We start from the raw sequence: 22,501 nt of genomic DNA, 5'->3' as shown, positions 1-22,501 counted from the left end.
GTAAAATACAAAATTTGGTAAGCAGCTTTTTAGTACAGTAATTTAAATGATTGTTTATGCAGAATTTTTCCTTCAATAAAAAGCACCATGGATAATACATTAAAAGCTGAACATTTTAAGCTAAATGTTTTTGCCAAATGCTATCATAATCAGGTGTATGAATGTATTACAAACAATTCATTGATCAGTAAATAAATGTTGAGTGCTGCATTACAAGATTATAGCACGTCACTCTAATTTTGAGAAAATAACAGAAGTTGTGAACATGCAAGTGCATATTAACAGTTAAGATGGAGAGTTTTCTACTTGGAAATTAAGCCCTGGTAGCTCAGTTGGTACAGAACATTGGTTTTAGTACATTAATGTAAGACAAAAGTCCCAAGACTCAGTGAGACAAATTTTTTTAATGATAAGATTTGTTATAACATGTATTATATACCAAAGATCAAGCCTAACTTAAAAAAAAAAGAGCTATTAACATAGTTATTCTGTTCATTCTAAAGCAGAGACCACTATGGCAAATACAATGGTATAACTAAGAATTTTCCCTTCGCCTATGCTAAAAGTACTTGTTTAAAGAAAGTTATGCTTAACACATATAAACTAGCTTCAATGATATAAACACAGATAAACTGTTCTGATGGTTATGGAAGGCAGTCATAAGAGCTTAAATATCTTCAGCTACAGGGATAGACATCAAAATTAAAAAGTTTGTAATGATAACAATGTTCTCATTCTTCAGCCTCGCTAACAAATCAGTAGAAATGTTTTAAAAAACTACCCAAAACAACAAAACTATTAACTTTGTCAGATATTGCAATAATAATAATACCAACAGCATTTTTCTGATTACTTGAGGTAGAAACTTCCTTACAGTTAAAATTATTGGGACTTTAATGATTTTAAAACCATTCAAATTATAATAAATAATATTTTAGAGTATTTAGAAGCACACACTTCAAAACATCACTGAATGGCACAGATTGTATGACAAAGAAACTTGTATGACTTAAACTTGTAATGATATTGCCATTCTTATTGTTTACTGTTTTTGTTGCTTATCATTACTACTCTTCTTTTCTGATTACTGGAGATAATAAAATGTCTGATGTGTTGACGGTAGTAAACCAGTTGGAATTTCATCAGTGAGTCTGATTTGAAGTGCAAACTAAAGGCCTTTAGCCATGATAGAGTAAGATTCACTGGATAAAATAGATTTACAAGCAAACATGAATTTGGATCCATTTTTATCTGTTCTTAGTGGATCTCCATCAATAATGGTTTGTCAATGTCAAATTAGGATGGATTATGTCTGTTGTGTTAAGCTTTGAAAAATTTTTCTTTTGATTTTTGGATTATAAAAGTTGGTTCAATTTCTTATGTGTTGTATGACAACCCCATTTTGTTTGGATGGCAGATTTGATGGGTTGTCGTCTTGATCTTTAGATAATTCATGTTGGTTCAGTTTCTTCAGTGTTATATGATGATCCTATCCTTTGTGGATGGTAAATAGTAAATTTTCTTCACATCTGATCTGCCTATAGAATAAAGCACTGTCTTCCTTCTTTCATATTTCAAAATAGCCTAAGGAAACTTCCTCTGATGCATACACAGAAGAAACATAAAAGCTTGGTCCTTTCATCTTATATAGTGCATTCTGAAATTCATTAGGAGTAACATTTTTCATGACTTACTTTGTGAATGACAGCTTTATATAATTAATTTCAGTTTTATTCTTTACAAACTTTCAAAAACATTCTGGTTTTGGATTCAGTTTGATATATTTGTGGTAGTTTGAGTTCTCAAGAAGTTTAACTTTAACTCAGTTGGTAGTGCAATCACTTGTAGTGAAAACAGTCTGAAGTTCAAATCTTGAACATGGGATATGCAAAAATGAAATTACCATAAGAAAAACTGACACCTAAGTTATAGTCATCCACAACCCTCAGATAAGTTCTCAAGAAGGTCATTGTTAGTGCAATGGGAAGAATGCGGCAGTTTGAATTGTTTAGTTGCCTCACTAGCAGTACTTTGTGGATTAACTCTTTCACTCCATTGGTAGAGCATTCACTTGCAGTATAAGCTGTCTCAAGTTCAGATCCTTGCTTCAGCCTATCTTAACCCTTTCCAGACGGGTCAAAGGTCTAAGTCCATGTCATCACATTTGTTGACTCGCATTCAAAATTATATTGAACTACTATTTCATGAATTTATATCAATAAGTTTGGCATCAAACTGTAGATTATAATTTAAATGTTAGTATTATACCTTACTCAATTTCTTAATTTAAAAGTAAATATTATAAAACTACAATTAACCATCAATTTTTGTGTCACCTGGTATGTTGAATGCAGTACTGGTTCAAATTAGATGTTTGTGATGTCAAAATACGAAGTCTATAGTTTCGTATGAATTAGGAACTCAAATTACCAATATTAACAATCTAGAATATGAAATAAAAGCCTCTTATCTTTTCAATTTGCTAAGATATTGCTCATGTAATAAATCAAACACAATGGCAACCCACCCACCTCTTTCCATTTTTGGAAAAGCTCCCTTATATACACTTCTATATATGACATGAATAACCAATCGAAAGCTCAGAATGTCCACCTAGTGGCTTTCTCAGCCATTTTAACAAACTTGGATGCCATTCTTTCTTTTGAACCAATATTTCAACGAGGTAAGGTGTGTCTTCAGAAGGGATAATTGTTTGCTATATTTCTTTATTTACTGTTCTATGTTTTAAGAAAAGTAAGTTTAGGAACTTATTTCTAAATAGCAATAATTATATATATATATATATATATAACAATAATAATTGAAATGTGACTGTATCTTACAAAATACTAGTCCACTAAAACATAGCCAAGACAGGTCACTTTGTAAAGACTAAAGGTCAGTTTCATATTATTGGATAGGGTACCATGAGTGCACACGCGCCACATCATTGTAACTTCCAAAACATACATACCTCCACTGACACTTATAGCTAGAATCCCACATTGAGAAGGTGGAGGGGCCAGTGAGGGCATAGTTTATACAGAAAGCGTCTGCATAGAAGAAAGGTGTACAGAAAAGAGAAAACGATGGAATAGTACACAAGTTTGATGGGCCAGCCCCAATCATGCAGCCAAGGTTCTATGACTCGGGGGTGGATTTAAGGGTTCATGGTACCCATATCCCACACTGGTGGCCAGGGCATTGAACCGCAAATATATACACATCTTTGTGATAGGATCCCTACCTGTAGCCATGGAATGATGCGTTTCGAACTAATGGATTTATGCAAGAAAGAAAGCAACACCAAAGTGGACAGTCCTTCTGAACAACCTGAAAAAGTCCAAAAGGCAACATCCCAGGCTCAGATTAAAGGGATCACTTATGCCATACCCCACCCAAGGTCCAGAAATCATCTGGTCTGGATTTACGAACAATCATCTTCACCCCCCCCAACCAAACTGCCAAGGAGAATTCCACTTACCCATGGAATTATAGAGAGAACTTGGAACACTGTTCCATTAAGGACTTAAGATGGGACAGCGTCGTGTTCAGATTTAAGAGGAGATAGTGGACCCCCTGTATGAACAATTTTAGACCCAACAGTGTTCATAAGAGGGACCAAGCACCCCACCATATAGCTAACTGTCAAATCTGGACCAGTTTTACGAGTAGGCTCCCGTGTAGGTTGATCCTGCTCCTTCAGACATCTGTGAAAAACTTCCAGGGACCCGGGCAGGAGGGTCTCCAATTTCGCCCTCTTCTCCAAATGTAGAGAAAACTCAACACTCCGAGGGAAAATGTTCTGTCCACCACCCCAATGACTGGAAACTGAGTGTGGTAAGGACTCCTTGTATGAACAATCTTAGACCCAACAGTGTTCATAAGAGGGTCCAAGCACCCCAATGTATAGCTAACCGTCTAATCTGGACCAGTTTTACGAGTAGGCTCCCGCGTAGGTTGGTCATGCTCCTACAGACATGTGGGAAAAACTTCCAGAGACCCTGGCAGGAGGGTCTCCAATTTCGCCCTATTCTCCAAATGTGGAGAAAACTCAACACTGTGAGGGAAAAATCCTCTGTCCACCCCCACCCCCCCAAATGACTGGAAACTGAGTGTGGTAAGAACTCCTTAGCTCCAGTTATAGAATTTGGGGTGGGACATTTGCACGGTGGGGAGTCCGAAGGAAAAGGTCTCCAGAGACAGTGCAACAGGTGAACCACACTCCCTAAGTTTTAAAAGCAAACTGATTCAACTCTAAGATCAGTAGGGACTGGCAAAATCACCTTTAGCTTTATTCATGATAGTCCACGAATAGTAGGCCATTGGATTGGTATTGTGGGATAATACTAGTGCAGAATTGAAAAATACAAGCACACCTGACTGGGCAACACCCGCCACTGAGTGGGATCCTAAAGAAATAAAGACGGACCCTAGAAGAAAAAAATAAAAAAGTAAATTGGGTAAGAAAGGATCCCAATGAAACATAGCTGGTTTCTAGAGCCCCTGAACAGTTCTATACAAGCCACATAACATCTAAGTGCCCTGATTGGACACAACAAACGATCGGGGTCTGATTGCCTGTAAAGATGAGAAATGCCTGGTAAATGAATAGGAGAAAAGGATTGATCGGGACAGAGCAAAACATAGGTGGAATGATAGAGAGCCCACTGAACATGAATGGCAGTGTCCGGAATTTGACAACAATAACAAAATATATCTTGAGGGAAAGGTGATATAATGAACAGGAGGCCATAGGTTCAAAGGAATGATATGATAATGTGTATAAAACAACCCTAAAGTCTCAATTAGGCAATTGAAAAGGTCGTTTGGGTCGAAGAATATGAAAAGTTCATAAGAGATGAGAAATCACAGGGGAGTCAAAAACCTTCCTATACTTAGAATATTGAAATATAGCAGCTGAGGATGCTTTATATAATGCAAAGGTAGAAGAAGCCAAACCTCTCTCAAAAATCCATGTCAAAAAACATGATATTATGTAGACCGTTGGATGAAGACTCCCCTCAGACACCACTGATGATATATAGTCCATTTCCATTGATAGATTGCTAAGGTAGGTCAATGGAGGGATTTAGTCAAATAAACAAACTTTAGAAGTTAAACCCCTACAACGGGCAAAAGACCGCATAACTTCCATGCAGGAAGCTTGAGTTATAGAACGTCCTGGTGTTGAATGTTGGACCGAGGTTGTCTCAATAAGAATGGGCAAAGAGGTAGTGGTGGACATTTCTGGAGCAACCGAAGAAGGGAAAACCACGTCTGAGCAGGCCAAAAAGGTGCTATCAAAAGAACCCGACGAATCATAAAAATGACTCTGGGTAAAAGACGAATAGGAGGAAAGGCATATAAATGTAGAACTGGAGACCATAACAACTGTATGCAAGCATTCTAATGGGTTGCAAAGGCGTCAATCATTGATGATCCAAACTGAGAGCAAATCCATTGAAAGACCTCCTGACGTAATATTCATTCTGTTTGAAGAATTCCATGGAGCCGAGAAAGCTGATCTGCTATCAAATTCACGACCCCTGGAACATGACAGGCCGAAATATGGATATTATGGGAATGAGACCAATAAAGAATATCCAAAGTCTGAAAACAAAGATCTCGAGAAAATAGTATCTCCCTGACAAGAAAGATATGATACCACCGTGGAGTTGCCGAATGAATCGTGACAATTTTTCCGTGCAAGAGAAGAAGACCTTGAATCATCGCTCGATGTACCATAAGAAGTTCGAGAATGTTGATATGCAGAGTAGATTCGTAGTCTGTCCAAATACCCTAGAATTCCTGCCCCTAAAGAAAAGCATCCCATCTGTGAGGAGATGAAATTCCAGACAAGGAGGTGGTATCTGAACCCCAATAGTCATGTTGTTCCCGTCTCGTCACCACTTGAGATCTGCAAAAGTGTTCTCGAATAAAGACACTGTTTGATCCAAAGGATCGATATGCATGAGCCACTGGTCGCAAAGTGACCACGGAAGGGATCTCATATGGGCCTGACCCAATAACACAAGGGATTCTAGGGAAGCCCAAATCCCCAAAACAGACAGAACTCTCCAGGCAGTGGGAGAAGGTGATGTAAGAAAATACCTGCAATCCCTTCCATATTGTAAAGTCTGTGGGGAGAAGGTTCAGCCCAACCCAAATGTGTGTTGAAAAACATCCCATGTATTGAGTTGGTGAGAGAATGGATTTTTCCAACCTGATAATAAAGCCCACCCTTCTGCTTTGGAAAGGATAATCTGGGTGTGTAATTTGGCAACGTGACAGGTTGGTACCAAAAGAAGCCAATCGTTCATATGGTGATGTGTGTACAGACCCAGAAAATGGAGATGCCACACAAAGGCCTGTACTACCTAGCAGAAGACATATGGTGCTGAAGCAAGTCAAAACGGGAGAGCTTGGAACTGCAACACCTGTTCTTCATGCACAAAACTTAGAAATCAACAAGAAGACTCTGCTATGGGGATGTGAAGATACCTGGTGTGAAGTGCCATCAAAGTTGAAGAAAAGATTCCATGGTAAAAGAGAAGGCTGCAGGAAGTGATTGAGTCAAAACAGATCGATGATAGGATGCTAAAGATGAATGGGATCAACCTTCTCAATGGCTTGTTCAACAACTACAGATTGGCCTGGGAATGAAGGTCTGCACGTCTGAGGTCTGAAGGAGAAATAAAAAGACAATCCGATGGGAGGACAACAGAGGAGGAGAAGAAACTGAACCTCAAACCCCCAAATTCAGCACCCAAGGATTAATGGTGAATGAATGGCAAATGTAATGAAAGAGATGTAACCCTCCTCCCACAGGCCCAAGATTATGGACGGAATTGATTCTATGAACCAATAGGACGAGGGGTTGAAGGTGGTGGCCATGAGACGTGAATGGTCGATTCCTCCAGAAGTACCCATTGGAGCAGAAGAGAGTCGAGCAGCCAACGACAATAAAGTAGAATACAAACATGCCATATCAATTCATAACTTCTAAAGTTTCCAGAACTCCAGCAAACAAGTAACACCAAAGAAAAGGCACTTCCCGTAAGTCAAAAGCAAATGAATACCCTCCAACAAAGCATCTTGATTCAAAAAACAAGTCCCAGCAACAGACCAACCACAACACAAAAGCAAGGCCTTAAGAGGGCAAACGAGTCATAGTGCGAATCAGTAAGGGTCCCAGTTCATCATCAAATTGATGAGGAGAGCATTGACTCCCCCCTCTGAGACAGGGGTAGACTCAAAAGGAACAGGGTTAATACCCAAAACTCCACAAACTCAGGTAACTAACTACAGAAAGGGTGCAGAAGGTGGCTGATCAGATGAGCCCTCAGTAGAGGCAGCCCAAGTGAAAGAAGGAGCAGGAAACAGTGTGTCTAAATTCTCCCCAGAATATACAGGTTCATGATGAATAGCCAACTCAGAACCTCCCAGGGAGAAACTCCCAGCCCTCATGAAGGACTCCATCTCACCCCAAATCAAGTCACGAAAAGTGTCTACCAAGAGTAGACCCCCCCCCCCCAACTGCTGACTACCACCAGACAACAAAGGAGGAATGAACGGAGAAAAACAAAAAGAACACTAGACTACTGTGAAACTTGACAAATGAAAAAGTTAACCACAAAATATGACTTAGCACTCACGATTTGTCGAGAAAAAGTGCTTATATTGTCTGCATACAGTGCTTATATACAGTACCTGCATAGAGGACAGTCGAGTGGAGTATAAAAGACTAGAGCAAGCAAACACAATGTTTGATGGCAAAGATGGAGATTGAGAAATAGCTATAAGTGTCTGCAGAGGTATGTATGTTTTGGAATTTATATTCATTTCCTAATTTTTTAACACAGTTACGAGATCGGTCAAATTTATAAAACCAGTAAAGAGACTTGTTACTGAAAATAACAAATAAAATAGTTTTCTTAAGAAACATTTCATAACTATCTGGATATTATCAAGATTTTGCACATGAAATTTGAAACTTTTCTGATGCACAAAAGTATTTTTAATCTTAAAATGAAAATTACTTTGCATGTTTGATAGGCAAAGTTGGAAAAGAAAAAAAAAAGGCATGAGAAAAATATTGCTTTACAAATCTGAGGACTTAATAAAAAAAATTTGCTATTTTGCATATGAAAGCATTGCAATGTTTACTAATAATCTGCCAAATTTCGTTTAACACACGCCTACTAATTTAAAAGTTATAGCATGAAAACTATAACAAACAAAAAATAGTTATGAAGTCAGTCCCAGGGACTGAGCCTGTGCTAAAAGAGTTAAAGGATTTCTTAGTATTTGGACTTGTGTATATGTATCTCCCTCCCCCCCTTTTTTTTCAAGTAGTAACTTCTCACCGTCTTGAAGTACTAGTGATACTATACGTATGTTGGGAATAGTACTGTCATTTAATTTTATAGTTTTACTATTCTTTAAACCATGTCTAATTAGCATAAAGCAATAAATTATATGGTGAGAGCTTGGGGTAAATAAACTATCACGTGATAGAAGTCCATGTGCATTCTTCAAAGAGTGATCATGAGAAATTTATTTATTCTCTTTTTTTTGTAGTTAAGTTTTCTTATCTAGATTTGTAAGTTTCAAAGTTTTTCATTTTAGTTATTTTTGTTTATAGGTTCCTCACAAGCTAATGGGTGTCATTTCTGTTGAAAAAAAACAAAAACACACACTACCCAATCTAGTTTTTCTTAATTTGAACAAAAATTTTTTAAATATTTTTATTGGCTAAAAAGAAGGTATTTCCTGCACTCTTTTAGCATTGAAGCTGTGGAAAGTGATTTGAAGCAATAAGGTGACTGAAATCTGTCAGTCCATCATTAGCTTAACGGCCAAGCACAAGAGGCATGGAAGTCTCCAAATGACACGCAGAGGTATTCAGGAATCATTTATAACCACCTTAGTAGATATTGTCCAGGAGGCCAAGAACAATATTATGTCTGTAGCTGCTTTCAAAGTGTTCCTGTCTGCTCATCTTACTGCTGACTATCATGATGCTTCGACCTTCCCTACCAAAAGCTAAACATAAAAAGGTGATAGCAGAAGAATAATTGCTTAATTAATGATGCTGAAAATGTGGTTTTATTGATATATACTGAATTTACTCTCAGCAGGTAGACCTTAGTACTAGCTAGTATGAAGACTTGAGGATGCTGTATTTCACTTAAAAAGTTATCACTTAACAAATGAAAACTTTTCTGGAAAAGATATGCTCAAAACCACCCTCTTTGGGAGTTTCTGGATTGAACTAACTTTTAATATTAAACAAATTGTAGTGTAATGACACCCCTTGGCTCCTGAGGGACATGTGAAAAAATGTACATACAAATTACTTTAGCCTTGAGGTTTTTTGCACCCAGGTGTGTGGTTCTGTATTTTTTTTTCACTATATCAATGTCCAAAAAATTATTAATGTAGCTTTCAAATATGCATTTTAAAACGTAAAAAAAAATGATATCATGCACTAGAATATAATGTTACAAAACTACTAAAATTTATCTGGCTTTCTAACTAACCTATAAGTAGGCTTAAAAATTTTTATTACTGCTCAGAGTTCACATTTAATGACAAAGTTTATATTTATTCAAGTATTACATAGCAGATTTACTCTGATAACTTTCACAAAATGTGCACTTCAGACACAGGAATACTGTGAAGGTTGCCAGTTTTGTCTCATAACTATAACTGTAGCAATCCATATTGATTTTTTTTTTGAGTCAGTTGGGAATTTGTAAAAAGGAATATCCAGTTTTGAACCCAGTCTATTGGTGCAGCCACAATCTCAACAGTACAGAAGCTTTTCTCCCCCATTACCTAGAATATATGTGTACTGCTGTCTAATACGGCAGGCACTAAGAGAAGACAACAAGATCAGATGATGTTCATTCTGGAAATGTCTACTAGTGTAAAGTTTACATTTTCCCACATCAAAAAGTATATAACTAACTACATGCAGAACAACTGCATTAAAGTTTATTAGAACATATCTTTAAAAATGCATTCTTTGCCACTTACAGAAGAATAAAATTTGACAATCTTTTTAATTATGAAAAAAAGGTTCTTCATCATCACTTCTTTCCACAATAGATTAAAATTTGAAACAAGTAAAAAGGGCCGTTTAGCTGTAGTTTTCCAAGATTAAGATATATTTAGTTAGAAAAAATGAGAATAACAACCAAGAACATTTTTTTTAAAACTGACTATTCAGACAGTTAAGGTCATAAATGAATACACTCACTTTACTTGCAACTTATGGTTCAATACTGCATAATGCCAACGAAGTCCGATCATATTAATTGTACTTATGTATGAGACATTTTTCTGAGAAAGGTATTTTTAACAAATGCAAACAAAAAATGTAATGATAAAAGTTATTGAAAATATTATTTGTACACAATTTTTCTATTTTTTTCTTATCTGCAATGATTGCTTAAATATTGCATTAGCAAGATTACAATCTTAACAAGACAATGCACAGAAATTGAGTAAAACAATGTCTGTGTGTGTGTGTGTGTGTGTATATATATATCACATTTTTCAGATAAATATTACTTGATTGAAATGGGCTGCTAATGGAATAGTCAGAAAACACTGGTTTTGTAATAAAAGTTGTGTCCTTCAAACTTAAACTTGTTAAAATTCTTATGCCTTGGTTGTGATAAGTGCATTTAAACCCATGTTATATCTTGCCAAAGCTTACATTATCTATCACTGGGTGTGTTCAACACCAGAGTAGAGAACAGCTACAAAGCCACTGTAGTGGTGATTTTTAAAGTAACTATTAGTGAAGTGATAACTATAAATTCCCACCAAAGCAAGCTAAGTATACAGATAGAGCTAAAAATTTTAACTGTAAAAAACACACCTAAATTAATATACCATTCTAACTAGGAGTAAGCAGTGTCATAAATTAAAAACCGATGAGCCTTTTAATGCCTTGATTCATGAATTGGATATGCTTGCTGTTACTGTTAGCAGTGTTTGGGACTGATGATTCTAACATTTCCTATAGATATGGAAACCAAAGATAAAATAATAATATTTTTAAACAAACTAACTAAATATTGCAGCCACAATACAAACATCCAACACCTAGACACAAGTAAAAACAACAACAACAAAATAAATAAAAAACAGCAATAAATAATAGAATACATCACATCAATGAGGAAGACAGCAAAAGTGTCCTTGAAGTTAGCATTCCAGCCCCCAATATGATGTTTGGACACAAATACCAAGATGTCAAGGTATTACTATACTAAGCCAAACCAATATTATAAGTATACTGGAGGATGGTAGCTAAGGTTTGGATATGAACAAAAAGGCATTTTCCATTGAACAAAATCAACTACGACAATAAGAAAATTCATAGAAGTCACCATGAAAGACTCGGGAGGACTTTAAACTGAGTGAAAACTTTTCCTGTGCAAAAAGCAGTCACTCTTGCAGAGCAAAGAAAAAGTCAATTACTTAGAGCCTAAGCTTACAAAGTGATATATTAGTTACAGAGCAAATTTGCTGTTTAATGACACTCACCCAGTCACTGGATCAGGGTAGTGCCATTGGCCATGCATAGAAACTTGCAGGCTTTACTCATTACAATTAGTATTGGTAATACAGTAATTACTTGATAAAAATTAAGACTAAGATATCAGAATTCACTTACTGTATTTCTATTTCAATTATTTTCAGTTTAACTACAACTTAGTACAAGTGCCTGTCAGACTATATTGTATTTTTTTTAAACAAGGTAACCCTGAATTATAGTTTATGCTATTTTTATGTTAGTACAGCGTACTGTACAGTATAGTACCATTACAATTATTACGAATAGTAATACTTTTGTATAGGCTTAATCAACTTAATGATTTATTATTATTAATTTATAAATATAAATACATATTTGCCAAATTTAATAATAATGAGTGCTTATCAAAAACTTACCACTGCTCCAATATATGCCAAGTGAAGTCTTGCTTCTGGTTCAAGTGAAAAAAGCGTATAAAATGCTGGTTCTTTTCCAGTATTCTCTATAGTAACTTCAGTGGTTATTTCGACTATCTGCGATGATATATCTATGTTTCTTTCTACTTTGTTATTTACTAGGTTGAGATTAATGATATCTTGCGCAAACGTGTGAAACTGTAAGAATGAAATGGTTATGCAAAACAATATACGCTTCTTAAAAGACATTATATTCTTTATTGTTTGATGTTCGTGGATCTTTTAAAATCCAATTGCCAGATCTACTACTGCTACAAAATCACAAATTTTACGTTGATACCGGCAACCTGGCACACAATCTTAAGACCGCATACCCAAAGGACTGTCTAAAGTGGCAAATGCTTATTGGATAGTATTTTGAAATTATATCAAACACATTTAAACCAATTCATTATGTATTATGCAAATATATTAATTAAAAAAGATATCACTAAATGAGACGTTGAATGGAAAAAAAATCTGAAAATTTTATATAAATATATATATTTTTTCGTTTTCCTGTCATCGCGCCAATATTTTAATAAAACATGGCAGCTTCTGTGAGTGACACCGTGAACAAGACTCTGAAAGAAGCGTTGTTTGAAACCCTATCGGGTATTTTATCACCAGCTCATGATGTTAGAGTGAGTGCCGAGGAACAGTTGAAAGTTTTAGAAGTAACTGATGGTAAGTAATTTTAACTTTAATGAGTAAATTTACCAGTCAGTCTACTGTCTGGCCTCAGCATTGGTAATACTAATACGCGTGATGTTATACTATAAATTGTATTGTATTTGTAATGCCTGACGAGAGCTAAATGTTTTACAAACTCAACTGTTACATTTAACGAGAATGAATGATCTCTTCTAGGGTCCTAAGCTGAGTTATCCTTTAAAGTATTTTGTTTTCTAAAGTAGTCGACAGAAGGAAATTTTGAGCAAGGTGTGATTTCTAAGAAAAAAATGGATGATTAGCACTTCCTAGTTGTAGTATTGTAGTAGTACAACTACAAACGCTTGAAATTTTGAAATTGAAAGTGAAACAGTTGAAACTTCTTGTTGAATGATTGAGGAAATAAAGCACCAAAAATTGCCTAACATTGCAAAAAATCTTGAAAATCCACATGTTCATATCAAAGTGTTTCTTGAAAAATTTAAATATATCTTATTAAGTTAAGTACTATAATGTCACTATAACACACGGACAACAAGGGCCCATTTGGCCTCTACCTGCTCCAGCCAATGTGACATCTACTGTTGTGACCTCCCTTATGCTTTGAGAATTCAGTTTTGACCCCACCCAGTATTTCATTGACTTGTGAGTCTTTCTTAGTTTGTATATGGAGTAGGCTCACCTCCTCCTTTACATGTTTGAGACATGGAGCTTTTGATTCCAAGGCTCTTGTTTCTTCTTATTTGGCTGCATGAGAGAACTTGTGTGTTTTTGGTGACTCGCTTTTCTCTTGAATCTCTTCTTCCTCTTAGTCATGCCCATTTGCATCCTCGTTAGTGGACTCTGGCTGTTCAGTGTAGCATATCCAGAAATCTTCTTCCTTCTCTTATGTGTCTTCATCCTTTTTTGGACCTACTACTGTTGTGATAACTCACTCAATTCTAAAAACTCCTGAACATTCCTTTTCACCCACCTTGTCTACACTTTTATCTGTTCAGAGCCATCAATGGCTCACTAGTAAGTCTGAGTACTTATAATGCCAAAAATAGGGCTTTGATACCCATAGTAGGCAGAGCACAGATAGCTCATTATGTAGCCTTTTGTTTAACAACAAACAATCCAGCCCAACTGAGGAGTTCTAGTATTAAACAAAAGGCCACTTGGGTTGTGACTTACAAGGAGTAAAATTTAGACCCGAAATGTTATTTTAAAATAGGGCACATTGCAGGTAGTACATTGTGTAGCTTTGCACTTGACAACAATCAAATCTACAAGGAGAACCTGTTAACTGTTGCCACTCTGTTCAGATTGGGTGCAGATCTGAACACATGCTCCATCTCAAGTGTCTGTTCTTCAGAGGAGTGGTCTCGAGATGTTGGCTACTTGATGAGTTTGCCATCATCTTCTGACTCGTCTCTGTGGTTTTCTTTTCATGATCCATTTTGCATTTCCTCTTTCATCCTCTCATGTTGTCAGTGGGTATTCTCTCATGATTTGGAGTCCATTTATCATTGCTTTTCTGACTCCCCTTAACATCTAGCTTACAGCTCTGGCAGTGAATGTTCTGAGTTTGGATTGGTTCCACTTCTTTTTGTATGCCTATTCTTTTCTTTGACTTTTTTTCCACTTCTACTATTGCCAATTATAGGATGGTTTTGTATATGACCTTCTGTCTCTCCCTTGGCAATTCTCCATTTTTTTTCTCAGTCATTCATTCTCTTTAGACTGGAATCTGTTTAGTTCTTCATGCTCTTAAATGTACATTGGCCCCTGTTCCTTGTACTGTCTTTCTTTAAAGACATATTTTCTTCTTGTTTGCAAGAGTCATTGCTCTGACATTTTTGTCTTTTACATCTCTCATGCCCTTTCCCACAGGGACAAGTTAATATTATTCCTTGACCACTCCTTGCTTCCCCAAAATTGTTATACTTGAGAGAGCAGTCTGTTATTTTCATCAATCAACCTACCTTCCCTTTTTTCCCTGTACGATTGTTCCAACCCTGATCTCCTCTGTCCTGTTCATTGTTATCTCACTCTACTAATTTCATCTCTTCTTTCCTCTCTAGGGTCCCTTACCTATTTTTCACAGGCAAGTGTTACCCAGTCAGGTGCGCTGTTATCAAACCCATTCCACACTAGCAACCACTGACACAATATATTTTATCTAGGTTGTAACAGGCTTTGTAGAAATGGTGGGTTCCATAAGACCATCTACTGGCCAGGAAATTCATGATTTTTAGGACAAGGACATATGGCCTTGGATTTTCTCTCATTTTCAAAAGCACCAAGGCCAAAAGAATTTCACAGGAGGGTACTAAGGTCACAGTACATGTTAATAGCATAGAAATGAGTTTAATAAATATGGCATTAATGTTTCTCATTGGAAGCTTAGGAAGCTGGACTATCCTTCTAGATTATGTTTATCAGGTAGGTAAGTATTAACCATTACTAATGAAACTTGTGAAATAACAGTACATCAGCTTTAAGATTAAAAAAGTTATCATGCTGATCTAAAATGCACTGTGACCTTCATAAGATTCCTAGTTTTTGTCCCCTCCTGATGACCCCAAATAATGTTTGACTTAAAAATTATATACAAATTTTAGGCATGAACAAATTTCATACATCTCTATCCACTTTTATCCAACTTTTATAAAGATCAGACTTGCACATAAAGAGAACAAGTGCTTTATAAGATTTCTAGCTTTTGTCCCCTCCTGAGCCCAAATGCTTTTTGACTTAAGAACTATATACAACTTTTATGCACTTTATTCATTTATTACCTTGTCTAACTTTGAGAATGATCAGACAAAATCCCTAGGAGAAGCTTAAAAATTCAACCCCAACATGTCTGACTATTTGACGAAAACCAGTTACACGGTCTCCAAACAGCAACCCTTTGAAAATCTTGACAGACAGATAGATAGAAAGACATATTGCCATGACATAAGGTCAACATTCTATTTCCAAACAATATTACTACTATTATTTTTTTGCTTAATTTCTAACGTAGGCTAGTGCTGATAAACAGTAAACTAGGCCTACGCTACAACATAGCACATGGTCTCTAACATATAGGAAGATCATAAAAGCCAAAATGCATTTATTTAGATAGAATAGTTTGATTCCTCTCTGCCCATTATGATTTTAGTAGGGAGGGGGGGGGTGCCATGAAACCTTGTAAGTGTAGTGGGTGTTGGTATAATAAGCCTAAAGTAAGGATGTAGTGTGGGATCACCTAGCCTAGAGCCAAGTGCATAAAATGTATCATTAAAGTAAAAATATTGATTCAATTTTAAACTTAAATTGTTTCTGAATTAAGGTATTTTCTGTTATATCACCAATATTTTCAATAAATAAACAAACCACTTTAATCAATGGAGACTAGATTAAGAAGTCAACAAAAAATTTTCCAGTTTTGTTGTCTAAACATTTAATTTTATACTTTCAGTACATAGACTAACAAAAATGTTAGGATATACTTTTTTTGCTAAGCAACATGACATAAAAGCCATTGTAGGAACACAGTGTTACCAAAATGTTCTGGCTTTTTTATATATTAGAAGTTGTTAATCTAATTGATTTTTTACCAATAATTATTCTTTGAATATGCTACTAATTAATTTCATGAACTTAATTTTGATTGGCTCACAAAGGATTTTACAGATGTTTGACTGCACTTTACTGCCTCTTTTGTTGGTCAAGATTGATTTTGCAAAAAATATTTATTTCAGTTAGCTCTTAAATATGAGGTTAGGGTATACTATGGGGTGGGGGTGGTAGTAATTGCTATCATTTTTGATGGGCTAGTAACCTATGAGTCACATGTTGTTACACATTTCATTGCATAACTTGCTACTTGTAATTTAGTAACATTAACCATATCTAGCTAATGTAGTAGGTCTAAGCCTTTGGTGGATTTGCACATAAAATTTATTGAGCCAAATAATTTACGTATCCTATTTCCATTCATTTAAAAAAAAATCAGTATGTAGTCTGTATTTACCGATGAAAAAAAATGTTCCAATTTCTGACACTTGGCCACTACAGAAAAAGTTTCACAGCATTCTCCCTCTTAACTTGTTCCTTTTTGACATGTTTAATGCAAGGAGTACTTGCAGTCATGCACTTCACTCTTACCAGTGTATGTACTTGCTGACATGGATCATCACGTACTGCTATTGCTGTAAATCTTTGTGTAAGCTCTGCAGGTTTGTTGTTTGAACATCAATTGGAATTTCTTACTACTACTAAGATCCTGCAGTATGGTAGGACTCAATAAACTGCACAAATGTTTTACTGCCAATCAAAGCGAAAACTTCACTTCCTATACTACCTGCATTTTATGTGATATCTTATTCATAACAAGGTAGTTTCTGTAGGTTGTAAGTTTGGTGTTTGTGATCCACAGTGGTTTTCCCTTTACTGTGGTATGCAATACACATTTATATTGTGATGGCACAACAGCCAAACGGATACTGAAGGGTGGCCATCGTGGCCATGGATTTTAGTGATTTTCTGAGGGCACCATGACCAATTTGAAAAATATGGTAACAATTGCTGACTTGGCCACTGTGAATTTTGTGTCCTGCATTTAGAGGCAGGCTGGGTGGTATTATCCTCTATAGTGTTCGAGTGACTTTCTTCACTCATTGAGAAGAAGGCAAAGTTGGGAGCTCTCCTATCCTGGTCTCTGGATTTTTTCCAGTTGCTGGTAGGAGAGGCAGCAGCCTAGGTGGGAACCTACTCATAATAGTGGTTCAGATTTGGTGCTTGGCTATCTGATTGGGTTGAGCATGGCTCTTTTTTATTAATATTGATTCAGTACATTGTTCATGAAAAAAAAGTCCATTGTCTCCTCATAATTCTGAATGTAGAGTGGTTCCATCCTGGGTCCTTGGTTGAGCACAGTTTGTTCCATATCCTTCCCATAATTCTGAGGGCAAGTGAAATTTACCTTGCCCACATGGTTGGGGAGTGAGGATGAATGTTCATAATTCCAGACTGGATGAGTTCTGTTTCCTCAGGTTGAGTATGTCATACAGGATCCTGTCATTCTGAGTTTGGGGTGTTGTTTTCAGGCTTCTTCAGGTTGAGGAGAGAGTTTGTCCATTTCGTAATCCTGGCAGCTCTGAACGCATCACTATAGCTACAAGTTGGGATCCACAATAAATAAATAAATAAATAAATATATATATATATATATATATATACCTGTTCTGGATGTAGTGTGGTTTCCCCACTAGGGTGCTAATCTCCCATTGGCACACCCAAGTTCAGTGCAGATGCATTCTGTATGGATAATGCCCTCACCAGCTCTTCCACCTTATCAGTGTGGGATTCTAGCTATAGTTTGAGTGGAGATACGCATTTTGGAAGTTAACATTTTCTTAAATCGAAAATGTATTTCCAATAGTACTTATTTCACACTCTCCTGCTCTTCCTCCACGCTAAGAGCCGATGTTAGAGACTGCGAATTGGGTCAGTCTCAAAAAAGTGATAATATTATTGGAAGAAGGTGCTTATATACAGTACCAAGATAGAGGGCTTTTGATGTAGCTGGAGATTGTCACGAGACAGATATCAGATGTTCCTGACTCATGGAGACCCAGACTGAGGTGGCCTAACATCAATCCTGATTGTCTACTATGGTTTCTCATCTTTGTCAATCTTGCCATTCTGTTCTTGTTCCTAGATCTGCTGAATCCATCTCCACTTTCCTTCACAGCTTTCTGGCCTTCTTCTACTTCCTTTCCTCCTATTTTCCAATGTCAGGGCCTTTGCTCTTCTTGTTGGCCTCATGGAGGCCTGTCTGTCTCTCTTCAGGGCAAAGAGTATACTCTTGTTGAGACAAGATGTGGTCTCTCATGGTTGTACCTGTATGGACCCTCTGTCATTGGGTTTTACATTGCATGGGCTTTCCTTTTGGCACTTTCTGAGGGGGGCTTATCTAGATTTAATTTTGCACTGATCCCTCCACAAATTCAACGTGGGATTCTAGCTATTCTGTGTGTGGAGTGAGGTATCATCTTGGAAGTTAACATTTTCTGATAGATACCTCTTCACATGATTCCCATACTTCCAATGTACTTTCTTGCCTCATCTAAGAATGAAGTGCTGAAGGGGAGTTACTGTGCATGGAGGTTGTGTTGCCCTCCTATTGGTGTAGGGCTATTGTCACATGATGATTTCATCATGCATCAGTGCGTGTGAATTGTAGGTGGAAATTAGCTCAAGACTATTGGCATGCAAATCTCATAGGAAGATGCATGAGGGATGAAGCTATTCTGTGTGTGTAAAGGTGAGTATCTATCAGAAATACATTTTCAGACTATGTTTACTTCCGATTATTAATTTTTTTTTATTATCCTAACTGTCCAAGTCTTGCAAGAATAAGTGATTAGTTGAATGTAATCAATTAATGAGCTTGACAATTAATTGATTATTAAATTCCACTATTTGACCAATTTTAGTTGCTAATGCATTTTATTTCACTTTATCAATGTGTCAATACCAGAATATTTTTTATTGTTACATGAATGGGCGAAGTGCCTTTAAACTTTGTCTCTTCCAAGTTACGATTTAGTTTTTTATTTTACTCAGGAGCAAAAGCTCAGTATATCAAAGGCACAAAAAACAACAAACTATCATCACACTTGTTTTCCAAACTTTTGACATAAGCCAATCAAATCACCAAGACACTACACATTTATCCATAGTCATCCAACTCAACATGTATAATATATAGGCAGAAGCCAATTAGCATGTTTGATCTGATCACCCCACTGAGAGTATTATCTGTCATAAGTACAGTAGTACTGTGTTAGGAATGGGGTGCATATACAATACATGCAGTGCAAACTATTTACTCTTTATACAACCAAATAATAAATCTTCAAAAGTATTTCAGAGAAATCCTAAGTGATAAACAAACCACATACAAAGATAAAAGACATACAACCACTTGAGAAAGTCAGCAGAGCAGATAAAAAAAATTTACAAAACCACAAATATCTCAACCTCATTGACTGACTGACATTGTTGAATGCATCTAGCTGTGTAACAAACAGTCTTACCATAGTTATAAGTGCACCAAATAGAACAATAGCATAGGGACCACGTGCTAGTGCTAACATTTTCCTATACTAAACATCATCAAAAGGAGCTATTTGATGTACATCAGGTAATTCCTTTAACAGGGATGACATTTTAAAATATGTATATGTCCACTTGCTCACCCCATATATTAAGTTGGTGTGGTCAAATAAAACGGTGGAGTGTGGTCTTCTCGAGCCACAGCAGTGTGTGACAAGATCTGGAAACTGAGAGTAGTATTGGGTATGCAAATGTAGGAAAAGCCTTGAGAGAAGCTTCACTATCTAGGCTAGAAGACAAGCTATGCTCTGTTGCAAGGAATTTATAATATATATTGTAAATCAAATCAAGTTGCCTTCTCATGCAATTGAAAAAGGAGAGACAAGTTGTAAAGAAAAATAAACATACAAGTTATGGGTCCACATGAATATTTGATTTTTCTGGTGTCCTATAAATAGACTATATGGTAGATATATTGTCTCCAAATAATTTGATTCATAGAAACCTCTAGTCATTGTATGATAAGCATAACTAAGTTTGATAAATTTAGTTCACTTACTGTTTGCAGGATAGAAAGAATAAACGAAGTAGGCATGGACCAGATGTTGGGCATGCCCACTTGTGAGGTTGTACAGAGGAAGTTTTATTACACAGTATGACCATTCCTACCTTGTTTCCTCACTTTTTGGTGCACCCATTCCTACACTTTAAATATTTTTTCCACTTGTATCAATTACATGCATTGGTTGTTATTGAAAGTTTATGTCAAAGCATAAAAAAGTTGACTGTATATTGTATTGACAGGCTTAATTAAATTAATTATTATTAGAGAATTATGAAAGATTGTTAATGATGATTGGGAAAGGTGGTGTTTTTTGGCACATGGATTGCTTTATTTTTGATTGAATTGCTTGTCATGGGAGGTATTCATTAATTACCTTAAAGCAGTATCATTTTTGATTGTCTTTACTGATTGATTTACAGATATAATTGCATTTTAAGCATGGAATGAAATCAAATTTATGTATTGTTATCCATAATGGTATTCTTCATTTGCTCAAAATGTCTTTAACAAATCAGTTATGCATAAAATCTTCAGAAAAGTTTGAGTCAAGATCTAACCAGAATTGAAAAGCTGATAAAAATCAGAGAATGAAAAGCCTAAACTGTTTGGAAAAGCTTTGAGTTCAGTTGGATGTACTTGTATTAAAAATGTAAATTCAAAAATAAAAACAGTGAATTTAGAAAATGGTATTATTGTTTTGAATGAAGACAGATTATTTTATTGATTCAAATTGAAAAAAATAAAATGGTTTTCTTAGATTTTGAAGAAAAAAGTTTCTAAATTAAAATAATACAATCATTATTATTCAATGCTTCAAGTTGGATGTATACATTAATCTCTAAATAAATATTACCTTTATTAAACAGTTTTTTTTACATTGTGAATGAGTTTGATATTTTCAGAACCTTCTACCTGTAGACACCTGTTCTGGAAGTCTGGCTTTGCTCCTGCTGTTAAATAAAATCAAGATCCTAAAAGTTTTTTTTGTTGAGTGAGGCAAGTTGAATTTTAAGAAGTAGAATTTTGTCCCTTAGACAAGATTTTTTATTTCAAAATATTCCACAGCCCTTATAGGTCTACATTGTCTTCAAGATATTATGAATTGTGTGTTATATAGAAATAAAAAAATATTTAAATCAGAAACACTCATACATTATAATATTTTTAAATTTCTTGTAGAATTTGGGCTGCATCTGGCAGAACTAACCATTGAGCCAAATGGACAGTTAGCCATCAGACAATTAGCTTCTGTGCTTCTGAAACAGTATGTTGAAGCTCATTGGTCCTCCCAGTCAGAAAAATTTCGACCACCAGAGACCACAGAGGAGGTGAGATTTAGAGGAAAGTTAACATTTTACCTGTTTTTTTTTTGTGTGTGTGTGTAACATGCGGGCATATCATGGGCTTCCTACCTTCTCTACTAACATGGAATTTTTCAAAATTATTGATTATTCAGTTTCAGCAATTTCATGGTGGTAACACATGGTCTGTAGTTGTTAACATTTTCTTTTTCTAGTCACTTCACCCTTTATTCTCTTGGTAGGTGTCATCTTCTGTCAACAGGGATATTTCAGTGTCGTATATCAAACCTGGGTTAAATCATCCTCATTTGCCTAATGGGAAACATACTCCATGAGTTTTCCCTTTCTTTTGCTATATTCTCAGAAAGCTTATCTTTTTGATTTTTTTCTCTACTTTTTCTTCCATCATCTTCTCAATATACAGTTTGAACTTCTTATTCTGTGAAGAGGTGAGTAACATAGCTTAAAGTTAATATTTTCCTTACTTGAAAATGTACTTCAGATTGATACTTGCCTCTCCTCAGGTGGCGTCTATTTACTTGTGACCATGCTGTGTATATATATTTATATTATTTTGAAAACAAGTGAAGTGTATGTGGTTTATTTATCGCTAACGAGTTACAGACACCTACTGTAGAAGAATCTTAAGCCCAGCAACAACATAGTATATATTTATACTATTAAGAGATATAAGTAAAAGCCTTTTATTTTGACAATTGGCAAAAAAGAAAGAGAATTGTATATATTTAAAATTCTGACACCCACCCTACCTCTACTCTTCTGGTTTGTCTATTTGCCTAGTCAGGAATGAACTTTTGGTTTACACAAAGTGCTCAAGGGGAATGTTTTCAAGAAG

The 22,501-nt window shown here is 35.8% G+C and overlaps 2 protein-coding genes across 2 annotated transcripts in view; one reads left to right on the top strand and one right to left on the bottom strand.

Annotated features, from left to right (window-relative positions):
* LOC106457202 (dolichyl-diphosphooligosaccharide--protein glycosyltransferase subunit 1-like) overlaps positions 1–12,344 on the bottom strand; it is a 38,679-nt gene extending 26,335 nt beyond the window's left edge. Inside the window, exon 1 of the mRNA XM_013916596.2 lies at positions 11,974–12,344. Within this exon, the coding sequence (XP_013772050.1) occupies positions 11,974–12,222 (249 nt within the window). The 5' untranslated portion in view covers positions 12,223–12,344. The remainder of the gene's footprint in view (positions 1–11,973) is intronic.
* A 210-nt stretch (positions 12,345–12,554) lies between these two features.
* Positions 12,555–22,501, top strand: part of LOC106457193 (importin-9-like) — an 82,635-nt gene continuing 72,688 nt past the window's right edge. Inside the window, exons 1-2 of the mRNA XM_022383041.1 lie at positions 12,555–12,699; positions 21,524–21,672. Of these exons, the coding sequence (XP_022238749.1) occupies positions 12,561–12,699; positions 21,524–21,672 (288 nt within the window). The 5' untranslated portion in view covers positions 12,555–12,560. The remainder of the gene's footprint in view (positions 12,700–21,523; positions 21,673–22,501) is intronic.

The sequence above is a fragment of the Limulus polyphemus genome, unplaced genomic scaffold (assembly GCF_000517525.1).
Source record: "Limulus polyphemus unplaced genomic scaffold, Limulus_polyphemus-2.1.2 Scaffold302, whole genome shotgun sequence".
NCBI lineage: Eukaryota > Metazoa > Arthropoda > Merostomata > Xiphosura > Limulidae > Limulus > Limulus polyphemus.
The sequence above is the reverse complement of the archived record's forward strand: the minus strand, read 5'-3'. Positions and strand labels throughout refer to the sequence as shown.